The sequence below is a fragment of the Cryptotermes secundus genome, unplaced genomic scaffold (genome assembly GCF_002891405.2).
Source record: "Cryptotermes secundus unplaced genomic scaffold, Csec_1.0 scaffold968, whole genome shotgun sequence".
In the NCBI taxonomy this organism is placed as follows: Eukaryota; Metazoa; Arthropoda; class Insecta; order Blattodea; family Kalotermitidae; genus Cryptotermes; species Cryptotermes secundus.
Genome location: NW_019719376.1, coordinates 63,270 through 75,349, shown reverse-complemented (window position 1 = coordinate 75,349; position 12,080 = coordinate 63,270). Strand labels below are relative to the sequence as shown.

At 41.6% G+C, this 12,080-nt stretch overlaps 1 protein-coding gene across 1 annotated transcript; it reads right to left on the bottom strand.

Annotated features, from left to right (window-relative positions):
• Positions 1-2,060: 2,060 nt before the first annotated feature.
• LOC111865774 lies at positions 2,061-11,910 on the bottom strand. The gene is made up of 7 exons (XM_023854049.2): positions 11,834-11,910; positions 11,094-11,225; positions 9,900-10,198; positions 5,730-5,876; positions 5,483-5,644; positions 2,709-2,935; positions 2,061-2,352 (listed from the first exon to the last, which is right to left on the bottom strand). The coding sequence occupies exons 2-7, from the start codon at positions 11,218-11,220 to the stop codon at positions 2,274-2,276; spliced, it is 1,041 nt and encodes a 346-aa protein (XP_023709817.1). The 5' UTR covers positions 11,221-11,225; positions 11,834-11,910; the 3' UTR covers positions 2,061-2,273.
• Between the last annotated feature and the right edge of the window lie 170 nt (positions 11,911-12,080).

Here is a 12,080-nt window from a genome sequence, read left to right as displayed (position 1 = left end):
CAACCTGGGCACCACCTAAGTCAACACAGGCTTGCAGACGCAAAGCAACATTTTCACACACCTTTCTACACATATTCACCGGAACTTTATTGAACTCCTGAACAATCACCTCACGCAGATGTTTCACACTGTCAATGGGATTAGTGTACACCTTGTCTTTGAGGTAACCCCAAAGGAAAAAGTCTGGTGGGGTGATGTCGGGTAATCGGGCTGGCCACTCCTCGTTAAGAACATGAATAAGCCGTGGATGGTATGGCGTTAGCTTCATGTCACTCAAAACTCTCCGCAAACTTGTCGTTGAAATGTCCAGTAGGGCCGACAAACGGTGGGTAGACTTCGATTTCTGAGGAGATGATGCCAGTTCCGCAGCAACACGTGCTTGTGTGTCAGCAGTTCGGACAGTTCTCGGCTGACCAGGATGCTTGGGATTCAAAGCACTGGCAGTTTCATCAAACTGCTTGTTTATTCGGACGATTGTGTCCCTGTGGACTGCTGGCGGTCCAAACTCTTCCAACATCCTGTGCTGGACTTCTGATACATTGTTAGTAACTGAGAAGAGGCGCACACATTTTACACGCTGCTCGATAGACAACCATCTACCGGCCATGACGTTTACTTGATGCGCACTAAGTAGGCAGAGTATTGACCTCGTTCACAGCATACCATATGATGCTGCCATCTATTGACAACAAAAGGTACTTTCCCATTATCCCATGTGTTGTTGGATTGGTTAGTTATTAATGATCAAAAACTGCCTAATTGAGTCTGGCCCACCCTGTAGAATCACATCATCGGCATAGACCAACAGCTGATGTGTCCCATTTAATTTCAGTCCCACCTGGTTTTCCTGGACCTTCCTAATGGCATATTCTAAATCAAAGTTGAAAAGGAGTGGCGATAAAGCATCTCATCTTAGACCATTCTATAAATGACAAAGTCCTGAATGTGTGTATGCATGAAAGGCCAGGGTAATATGGAGAAAATATAATAATGTAACATGTAGAGACTGTGACTTATAAGATGGGGTTTGGACTGTATTTATTGCACTTTAATACTTTCACAGAGTTCAGGACTACAGGCAATACTGCGCTATTGCTATTCTACACACTTTCCTGTTCACCGTTGCACACATTAGGATTCTGTCTTCGCTAGCCATATCCTGGCAATGAATTTCCTAACAGTCTCATTGTAACTTCAGCTCACATATGAAGTCTTATTGGCACAGTAAAATGCCTTTCTTGTCATTTCTCTGCAGCTGCCAATTCCAAACTCTACTCAACTTAACTACTGTTCTATACTACTCCTACTGTCAGAGTTACTGTTACTTTATGACTGGAAGTTTACTGCCAATCAGTTCTGTCTTGGCAACAAGCCCCTTGAGACTCGCAACACAGTAATTTTATTCTCCAGCTGAACACTTGCGGTATATTCCTTACGTAACATCCTCTCTGATGGGAGGATGGGTCTGTTGTTTAGAATTGCTGCTGGTCCTCGCCAGCGTAGTCATTCTCAGATCAGAGACCTGAGGGATTCGCGATATTTTACTGTCAGATTTTAGACTCCTCCAACCTGGAGGGCCATGTCCCCATGTTTATATCCCCCAGGAACAGGGTGATCCAGTTATACCCCCAGGTACTGGGTACCCTTTTTGTCACCTATTACGACTTGCAGGGTTATAGTAGAGGTATCTGACTCCACCTCCACATGGGATTCCTTTTACTCTTCTTCTGCTGTGCCCTCTTATAACTCCCCCGGCATGGACCCCATGGAAAACATTGTCTTCTATTGTCCGGAATGGGCGTTTACTGGTCTATTACCTAGCAATGGATGTTCTATGGTTGAGCGCTTGTGTTTACTGACCCCTTGCCTAGCAATGGGTATACATGTCACAGTAATAATAATCTTTAATTATAACATGCACTACTACACACAGAAATCAGTGATCACTGATATTTGTAATGTAATCAGTCTCTGAGCTCACATAATTATCTGAGCCAGTTATAAATATACAACACAGCGAGCTATACGCTATTGGCAAGACCTTTAAAAACACCAGAAGCTACACAGTAAAAATGTGACTTTATTTAATGAACAATTCTCTTACACACACTAACAAAATGCAAGAAAGTCAGCATGATAAAACTTGTATTAAAACATAGTTGACACCAATATAAATACACAAATGATACAATACATCATGCTTGCATCGTCAAGTTTTACATGTAAATAAAAAATAATCTTATAGCAAGATTAAAAGCCAAACAGAACTACACTCATAACTTCTTACGGAGCACACTCAGTTGCTTCATGCAGGCTTGGATGTCTTCACTGTCAGGGGCACATCTCTCCAGTCTGTAATATGCAAAACAATTCAGAGACTTGCCTATGTGTTTCAAAATGGGAATGAGATTTACTCTCAAATTAACAGAATAGATTCAGGATATGCTTGTTACTTGGTTCACAAAGTGATTTCTCACCTCCTTTCAATGTTAAAAACACATGTAAAACATTTTGCCAGTTGTTTTGTATGGTTGGGACACACAAAATCCAGAGAAAAGAGTACATAAAAATTTCTGGAAAACCTCAAAGGAGGAAATCTGCTAGTAAACATAGGCATGCATGACAGAATAACACACACACAAAACTGATCTTAGGGTATAGGCAGTGAAAGGCTGATATGATGTGCTCTGTATTGTGAAACCACTCACTTCTCCTGCAGTCTATCACACTCCTCAGTGCTCCATGTGCCCTTCTTGAGTGCAGTCATGCATTGTGCTGCAAGGCTCTTGAAGCATTGGCGTCGTGCTGCATTATGTGGGGGGTTGTCCCACAGAGGAGTGCCACGAACATATGTCCACGCTAAGAACACATACTCCAGTACACTGCCCCAGTGTTGGCTCTCCACCAACTGGCGACCCTGCTCCAGCACACATTTCTGCCAACATAACATTTAGTTACTGTAACCCTACAGTTTGGAATGCACACTTTAAATTTTGCGCAACCATGTATCTTACTGTAGACTGCACTCTACAGGAACAAGTACTTGTTTCCTTCTCTTATTCCTCATTAAATGTGTGGAGCCAGACCAACTGTTTAAAGACAGGACTGTAACATTTCTATAGCCATTACAGTGTGCATCTGGCCTGTCCCTATGTTGCTGTCATTCCATACTTGTTGCAAACTGCATGTAGCAAGTAAGTTGAGAACACACTGTGATGCTCCATGGGCATAACTGTACTCAATCACCTGACCATTGAGAAGGAAAACTGGACTGGCTAATGGAAAGGGCAGTCAAAATGTCTCGGCTGACACTTGGGTGCAGGTCCAGCCGGGACAGTGGTGGGGCTCTGTTGACCCTGCTGGCCAAAGTTTTCTTGTTGTTAGTATCCTGGGGGAAGAATCCCCTTGCAGCAGAGGTCCCAGTTAGTGGGTCTTCTGCTGCGATGGGAATAGCAAAATCTGTGAGAATGATGAAAGAGGTCTATTGTTGGAAGTGGGTAATCTGACAATCATGAAGAACTGGGAAGCACAGCAGAGGAAGAGACATAGATGGTTCCCTCTCAATAAGCTGATGTCTCCACTGGTCTCAGTTGTAATCAGGCTTGGACCAGTGGTGGGGACTCTGCTATTCCTGGAGCATACTCCAGAGGTGGCTGGACTGTCCTATTGGTTGGCTGTCTGTGAGAAAGGCTTTGTCTCCCTGCATTCTGCTATGAAGAGGCACTCAAAATCTCTCAGGGGCTGATGGTGAATGGTCAAGTGAGACTGAGACTAAAGAGGGCTCTTGATGGGGGTAACCTGACCATCAAGGAGAAAGCTGGGACACATTAGGGAAGCAGTATGGCAAAGGAATGATCTCAAGGAAACTGCAGTCTCAGCTGGAGATTGGCTGTAAGGCCAGCTAGGACCAGTTGTGGTAGGGCTCTGCTTGCTGTCCATTTTAGCAAACAAGGATAACTGGGAGAAACCACCCTGTATGCAGTTCAAGAGAAGCTGAAGCCCAGAGATCACACTGATGGGGAGATTTGGTGCCCTGTTGTCAGTTCATTATGAACTGCCTGGATCAACTGTGGTCAATATGGAATCAGGTACCCTCCAGAGGGCACTGGAGCTTTACTCCCTGGATCACAGGGCACAGTTGTTGGGTTTTCTGCTGTGTTGGAGATTAGTCAGATCTCTCAGGGATCCAGTTAAGGGTCCATCAAAGGTGAAACTAAGAGGGAAGTGACTAATCTGACAACCTAGTATTGACAGGCTAAGAGATGAACCAGGCCAGTGGGGATGTTCCAAGTTCAGTCTTGGGGACTGGGATCTTGCCTGGCACTTGAGTATGGGTTTAGCTGCCCCAGGCACAAAAGACGGTGGCTGGAGGGTCCTAGCTGCCAGTGCTGTGCGGTGGAGTCCTCTCTATGCTTTGAAGGACTCAGTTGCTGGGTCTCTGATCTTCTGCTGTAGTGGAGCAGCAGTCATATTTCTCAGGGCCTCTGGTAATGGTCCAATGAGGGAAAAGATGTCTCTTGATAGGGGACAGAACACAACTATCAAGAAGAAGTATGAGACAGGCTAGTGACAAAGCATGTCAGCAGAGGGATGCTTCTGTCAAAGGAGCTTGGTTATGGGTCCAGCTGTGACCAATGGTGGGGGCTTAGCTGTCCCCATCAGTAAATGATAGTCGGTACCTCTATGTACCCTACTACCAGTAATCCAAGACAATATCTCCTAACAGAAGGCTCACTTATTTGGCACCCTGCTGCTGAGAGGAAACAGTCACTAGGTCTCAGGGGCTTTGATGTGGGACTGGAAGAGGTCTCTTGATGGGGATGAGTAGACTATTCTCAATAAAACCGAGGGCTTGGCTGGAGCTTAGTTGTGGGTCCAGCTGTGACTGGAGATGGGGGCTGAGCCATTCCTGTCGGTGACTGGATCTGCGTAAAGTTCCATCAACATGTCTTCATCACCTATAAGTATGCTACCTGAACCCATGTCCGATACTGCAGAAAATCACAAATTAATAGAGTGAACAAAGTGGAATGAGTGCACTGTTTGCATTCTTTCACTGTCAAAAGGCTTCCATTACTAATGATCTGTATCTGGGAGGAAGTAAAGCAACAGAAACTTGACTGTAAGGAATCTGAGAAGATTGAATGGAACAATTATTGTGTATATATATGGTATATACAAAGGCACATGTTCCAAGTGGAAACCTAAAAACCTCTCTTCCAGCTGCTAATAACCGTGTGGTGGTATGTGAGTCAGAGTAACTGACACCCATGAAGTGAAGAGGAAAATAGCTGACAAAAATGTAGATTGACATGACCCATACCCAATGCATGGGGTTTAAATAATGGCTTTTGATATGACCCATCCACAGTGTATTAATCCAGTAAATACAGCATATTGCCATTCATGTTAAGGAAGAAAAGAAGCAGAAGCATCATAAGCAGACTATCAAGGCACAACATTCTTCACTTCCTCATACTACCTTGAATGCCAGCACATGTGTGGCAGCCCTGCTATACGCAGGTGAGTCAGTCTTAGAGGTGAGCCTTGAATTTGGTAGTGACTTGAAAATATTCTTCTTGAGGTAACTGAGTTGCTCCTCCAGTGGGCGAATATCTGGTGCAGGCATAATCTCCTTGATTTCCTGCCAAAAAGAAAATGACCATTATTCATTACTTCTCCATGAACTATGAGCATGACCTGGAAATTACTATGAGAAATGCACTCACTTCTCCCAAGTCCATGTGCTTGTCCACAAGTTGCTGGATTATGTCAATCAGCTGATCCTGAGACAAGCCTTTCAGTGCTGCCTGCAAGGGACTGGAGGAATGTGATGATGGCTTTTCAGTACGGCACTTCTTGGAGTTGGGTGACACCTATGCATATAAATGCAGGAAAAACTGTCTTGATGAATAAGGATAAGTTAGACATGTCATAAAAATGCTAAATGGTGTGTATGTAGTTAAAAAAATTAAAACTGCCTTCAAAATCAATGGGAATAAGGATAAAATAAGATATGCTGTTCTCCAAAACACTAAACACATATGTTATTCCATAACACAGTGCACAAGATTTCTAAGAGTGTTCTGCAAGTGGGATATGCTGTAATAATGCTAAACAGAAAATAAGTTCTGGAAAGAACAAATTGCCAAATTTCCTTTGATATGACATGGACCACAAAGAGAATCACATGTCCAACAATTCTTCGTTTGTTGCGTGTGTATTCTTTGCCATGGGGAACATGTTTACCAAGCCACTGCCTAGCAATGATAGGGGGATACACATACAGACACAACAAGGTGATCTCATAAGCCTACTTTCATTTTTTCAAAATGGGGGGGGGGGGACCAAAGTCTGTCTTCATTATCAATGGGAATATAGTCGAAGTGAGACATGGTGTTCTCAATTACAATGCTAAACAGAAAAATTACACAAGGTTGAAAAGGGTGTATTCCATAATGGAGTACACAAAATTCCCAACAGTGTTCCTGCAGTTTATTACAAAATTTGCAGATAACCCTGGTTATATGCAAGTCCAAAACATGCAATTTCATCTTAATATAATCAGCTGATTTAACCTGTAGGATCTGAAGTGCACACACAGTTAGTAGGAGCACAACCACAATCCTAAATAATTATTTTAAATACACTAAAATTCAATGAACATACCTTTTGTGTGGTTATCTGCTTGATGTATATATGGCCTTTTGAGGCACAATAGATCACTGTGGTCGTGGTGCAAAGGCCAAGAAGGCCCACCCCTTATACATTCATATATAGCCTTCGCTCCCACTTTACCTAACTGAATCTCTCCTTTGTATGGTACTCTCGAAGCACTTGAGAATTCAGTCTCATGTCACAATCCTCCCTTTGATTTTTAAAATTATTTTGTCACCAGCCAAATGCTCTGAAGAATTATAATAATTTTTGTATGCATCATTTAGGGTCAAAAATAGTGTGAATTTCCCATAGTCAGAGTCTTTGGCTTTACTGTCAATTTCGGTGTTGTTGTCTCTATAGTGAAGGAAGCATTTCAACGTATTACCATAGGAAGAAGTGCAAAATTGCTCAGGAGTTTCCCAGTAGTCTCTTATTATAGCTCTAATGTCATGATGAAATGAAACTAGGATATTCAAATTTGCTATGAAGTAACACAGAGAACTGAATGCACACTGTATCTAAGCTACAATAGAAGCATCTGGTTCCGACCAGCTCCGGCTGCAATGGAAGGATTTGGCATTCCTGTACATTACAGGTCCGTATAAAAAGTATCGGGAAAAATCTTTCCCTTACGTGACTATACACCGCATTACGCTCGCACCGCGCAGGCGTGGTAGTGGGGGTCTTACCTTTAACACGCGCCAAGCGCCATTCGCCTGAGCACATTCGTNGCAGCAGTAAACAACACCCGACAGCGTTGCTAGGCTATCGGCAAACACGGCGTCAGGCAACAGCGGTACCTATCACGTAACTGTTTTCTGTCTTGTCCATGCCAAGGCTAAATAAGGAGCAGCGAACACAATTCAGAGNTGATTCGCCAAGTGTTCAAGGATGAAAGCATGTCACAAACTGCAGTTTTTAAGTGGCACAAGCTCTTCAAAAGTGGCTGAGAGAGTGTGGAGGATGAGCCCTGCGGTGGACGGCTGTCGACGTCAAGAACCGATGACACCGTGCAACGTGTGCGTGACGTACTCAATTCAGACCGTCGGTTAAGTGTGCGCATGATTGCAGATTGTGTTGGCATTGATAAGATGACGGTGCACACCTACACACCGTGTAGGGTTTGTAAAGTGTGTAAACCCGTAACTGTTATAATTAATTGTAGCCGAGTCTTGTAGGTTGTTCAATAAACCAATTAACAATCCGAACGGCATCTTCAGTAGAAAAACATGTTACAATACTTATTATTTCCTTAGTATTAATGTAAGCGGTTTCTGTCGTCTAGAAACAATTTAACAGTTTTTAAAATATATTTTGTAGATGTTTCTTACTGCCTGAAAAAGAGAATGTTTGCGGCTCAGGATGACTGTGAAAGTGACTCTGAGTCAGTGGTATAGATTCTCTTGGAACATTTCTAGGATGTATCATCCCATTTCTTAGCAATGTCTAGCATCCTTTTTTCAATGTAAATAATTATGAACACAATTTATTCATACTGAAATAACATAAATACTGTTAATATAAGAAAAGTGCAGGACAATCCATTTAAGTATTGGCAAGAATATTCTGATATTTTTTGTAGCAAATCTCCGACATTCCCATTAATTATTACAGGGAAATTTTGATTTATGCGATTTCACCATTTGCAACCTTTTTTTAAATATAACTTTTGCATAAACTGAGGAGTACATGTATGTGAAATGTCCAAGCCTTAGAGAGAAATATGGCTCAAAATCAGAATCTCTTGACAAATTTGAGTGAAAGTTTCCCACACCAAATAAAAAATAATCTGTCCTGCGGGTTAGGCACTGATGTTAATCACAGGCAGGCATGATCTTCAGATCAAGTTGTTTTTTAAGATATATAATATTTCTTAAACACTAAGGCATAGATGGGAAAATATATTGAAATGTCAACAACACTTAGGTTATGATGATATAAACTAATGGAGTATCCTGGGATAAATCTGCCGTCAGGCATTATGATCATGGCAATGGGCCTTCAAATTCCATTACAGGAAACTTCTAGATTTACTGAGAACTTATCCATTGTTCAAGATACAGAGGTGCTTTAGATTGTAATTTGGCTAAGTGGTAAAAATTACTTGTCAGTCACTGTCATATGGGAGGAAGGGAAATGTGAATCTGACAATTAGCAAATATGATGAAGAAAGCAGTCTTCTGGGCTTTGGCGCCGTGTATATGTGGTGTTAACCGACGTTTCGGAGGAACGTATCGCCCCCATCTTCAGGGTTGAAGAAAAAGTATAGGTAAATCTGCAAGCGACACCGTGAGACACGTGGTTTGTCCAATCGTGTTGATTCAACTCTTGCATAACCATCATCTTGTATGGATGAAAATGCAAACCTAGGTGCAATATTCGTCTCACACTCCGATCCGAAATGCCTAATGGAATGACATGCTTCATTGCAGAACGATGGGGACTGGTTACTACTGCCCGCCTAACAGTCTCAACTTTCTGAGGTGTTCAGACATTTCATGCACCTCCAGGCGGTTTCTTCTTTAGTACTGAGCCAGTTGGTCTGAAGTTTGCAATCTACAAAAAATTGTGTTCCTACTGGGAAATTTACCGTGATGGCCCACATTAAAGGACACATGGAAATGTCGCTGAGTCAAGGTAACAGAGTCACCAATTTTAAAAAAATGTCTCAACGATGAAAGCATGATGTTCCATGGTCCACTGTTCAATGTCTACTGAAATGGCGTGCTTTGAGCTGTTGAAGGTCAGTGAGCCTCTTTTCCCACACCACCATCACCCAAATTAGTGCCAACTTGAAAATGTCAGGTTTCCTGCCGGACCCTGTATTCGTTACCACTGACAGTGGAGGTTTGCTGTTTCAAATAATAAATCATGAGAAGTAACTACAAAATGTAAAATCGTGTAAATTTTTGTCATCAGTACTAGAAAAATGGAGTGCAAATTTGGGGAAATGGAAAGTTGCACAAACATAAAATCCATTAAAATTTAACATTATTGGTATGGGCATTTGACCGGGACCATGCAAAATGTGTTTAAATTCAAGTGGGTGGGTACCGCCCCCAAAACACCCATAACATCAATTAAACCTCTCATTTCAATGAAACTGACAAATCTACATGCAATGATTACAGTTCCTTCCATTTGTCTTTGTTTTCAGCATTTACAATCTCCTAAATCTTAACATGCATAAAATGAGAATCCATTATAAGTCCAATTGTTCCTATCTTAAAGATCCTTACCTTACGACACTTCTCAGGTGTGGGGAAGAGCTCCTTAGGGTCACTGAGAAGCAGTCGTTTGCGAGGTGTGCTTCGCAATACAATTGTGCTCTTCACAGGACTAGCCTTGACAGGTGTACGGTCACGGGTTGACATTCCATTCTGTTTGTTCTGTTCTACATCAGGACTCCATGTTGCTGGCACGTGGCGGCGCCCACGTTGCTGTATCACCATCTCATCTGGTGAGGGTGATGGACTTACATAAGATGATGGCAAGTTTAAGGACACATTCCATAGCCCTCCAGTGTTGGAATTTGGCACTGCAACATGGATACATGAAGACAGAATAAAAGTATGACAATGGTTACACCCAAAATGAAAATCAACCATTTCTCTGAGATTAGAGCCCAAAATTACTGCCTTATTGGAGGCAGAAATGCCAGAATTCCCTATGTTAGCAAGGTCAAAGATGTGTACAAAACCTCTTTGGTGGGAGGGAAAAGTGAATGGTATTTGGATACTGTCCAGTCATCAGTTTCTCCAAATACAGTACTTTAGAAACTGGACATTTCCATCAGGTGTAAAATTGACAGGGGTTCCTGTTTGTTGGGTGTGTTAGAAGGAGCTAGATTCAGCCCTTGACTCCTTGATGTTGGTCTAGAAATATTAGGAAAATAAGACTGAAATTACTCTAACTAATATAAGTAGATTTCAGATATTATTTTTTTAAAACAAAATTTTAGAAAACTGTAAACTTATTTTTGTGTGGCAACTACTAAAGTATCCTACCATATAGGATCTTGAGTAGTTTGTATTATTCAGCTGCTTTCAATCCACCCAAAATGGTCACTATTAGGCTCAAGAAAGTCAAGTATTGACTATATCTTGAACCACCTAATGCTACAAGCCATGCCCACCTCATCATTCTTGACTTAATATGTCTTATAATATTATGTGAAGCATAAAATAAAATAAATTCATCATGTAATTCTTTTTCCATCCTCTGTTTACATCATCACTTTCAGATTTAGAAATTTTACTTAGCATTTCTACCAGACATCCACAATCTACACTGATGCCTCAGTATTATAGTTCAGATAATCCAAAATGTTTCTGTTTCTACTTGGACATTTGAAAGACCAAGAATCGTTTTGAATTCATGTACTACTCAAATATCCAGGAAACACAAACAAGGCAACAATAATATGGTAATACCTATGGCTGTGATGGAGGGCAGGTGACCATTCTCAGACACACTCAGCATACCAAGACGTGTGGGTATCTCTGCAAGGGCACTTCTGGTGCTGCGACGGTTCTGCTGCTCTGGAGGAGGAGTGTTCATCTTGTCTGCAACACACCAACAAGTTGTGTGAATCTAAAGAAAACCCAGATTCACCAGCAGCTTGTTTCCATGGTTTATATTAAATCTAATAAAACCTAACTCAAAGGAGTTCGGTTTGCTGTTCCACATCACTAACATTGATTCCTGGGTTCTTGAAATAAATCAACTGCTGAAAAGAATTACAGTATGAGTTGCAACGATGAATGGCGATTCGAATACAATCTGAGAGTTCTACGTATTCTCACTTCAGAAGATGTACATGGCAAAGGCAAATAATCGCTATCACGATATCCAGTTCTATGACCGATATTCGAACTGAGTACCTGGATGATTACGGGTCGGATTACCGGGGAATCAGTTCGATCAGTCGTCTATTATTACATAGATTTAACCATAAACTAAATAATCAGTTTATCAGCATAAGTAATAGCAAAGCAGAAACGGCATCGATACAGCTGTCCAGCATCACTTTCTTCCCGCGTCGATCAGGTCACTGGTTGGGCTCTACCGGTAGTAATACACAAGGAATTCCAACAACACCCTCGACACATAGGAAATAACAATATATATCTTTCAAATCTACAATACTATGAGCAAAACACATTTCACCTACTGCAAAACAAAAAATTCACTGAACACACACAAGCACCGTAACTAACAACGTCCCAAATTCTGTTTACCCACGCGAGAAATTTCGCGGGAGTTTTGGCACCCGTACTCTGATTGGCTCCAGCTGTGTGAAGGAAAACCAATTGAATTCATTGTGGGAATGAATCAAACTGAGATTGAATGAACAAAAATGAATTTTCCGCGATGTTTTATGAATATAAATGAAGGAAAAGAGAGATTAACATAGTTTC

Bases quoted from the DNA above. Each gene is read 5' to 3' on its own strand.
- LOC111865774 (XM_023854049.2), bottom strand. From the start codon at position 11,220: ATGAACACTCCTCCTCCAGAGCAGCAGAACCGTCGCAGCACCAGAAGT. The intron at 2,936-5,482 runs GTAGTATGAGGA...TTATGTTGGCAG, and splicing joins CACATGTGCTGGCATTCAAG to AAATGTGTGCTGGAGCAGGG. The intron at 2,353-2,708 runs GTGAGTGGTTTC...TGCATATTACAG, and splicing joins TGTGATAGACTGCAGGAGAA to ACTGGAGAGATGTGCCCCTG.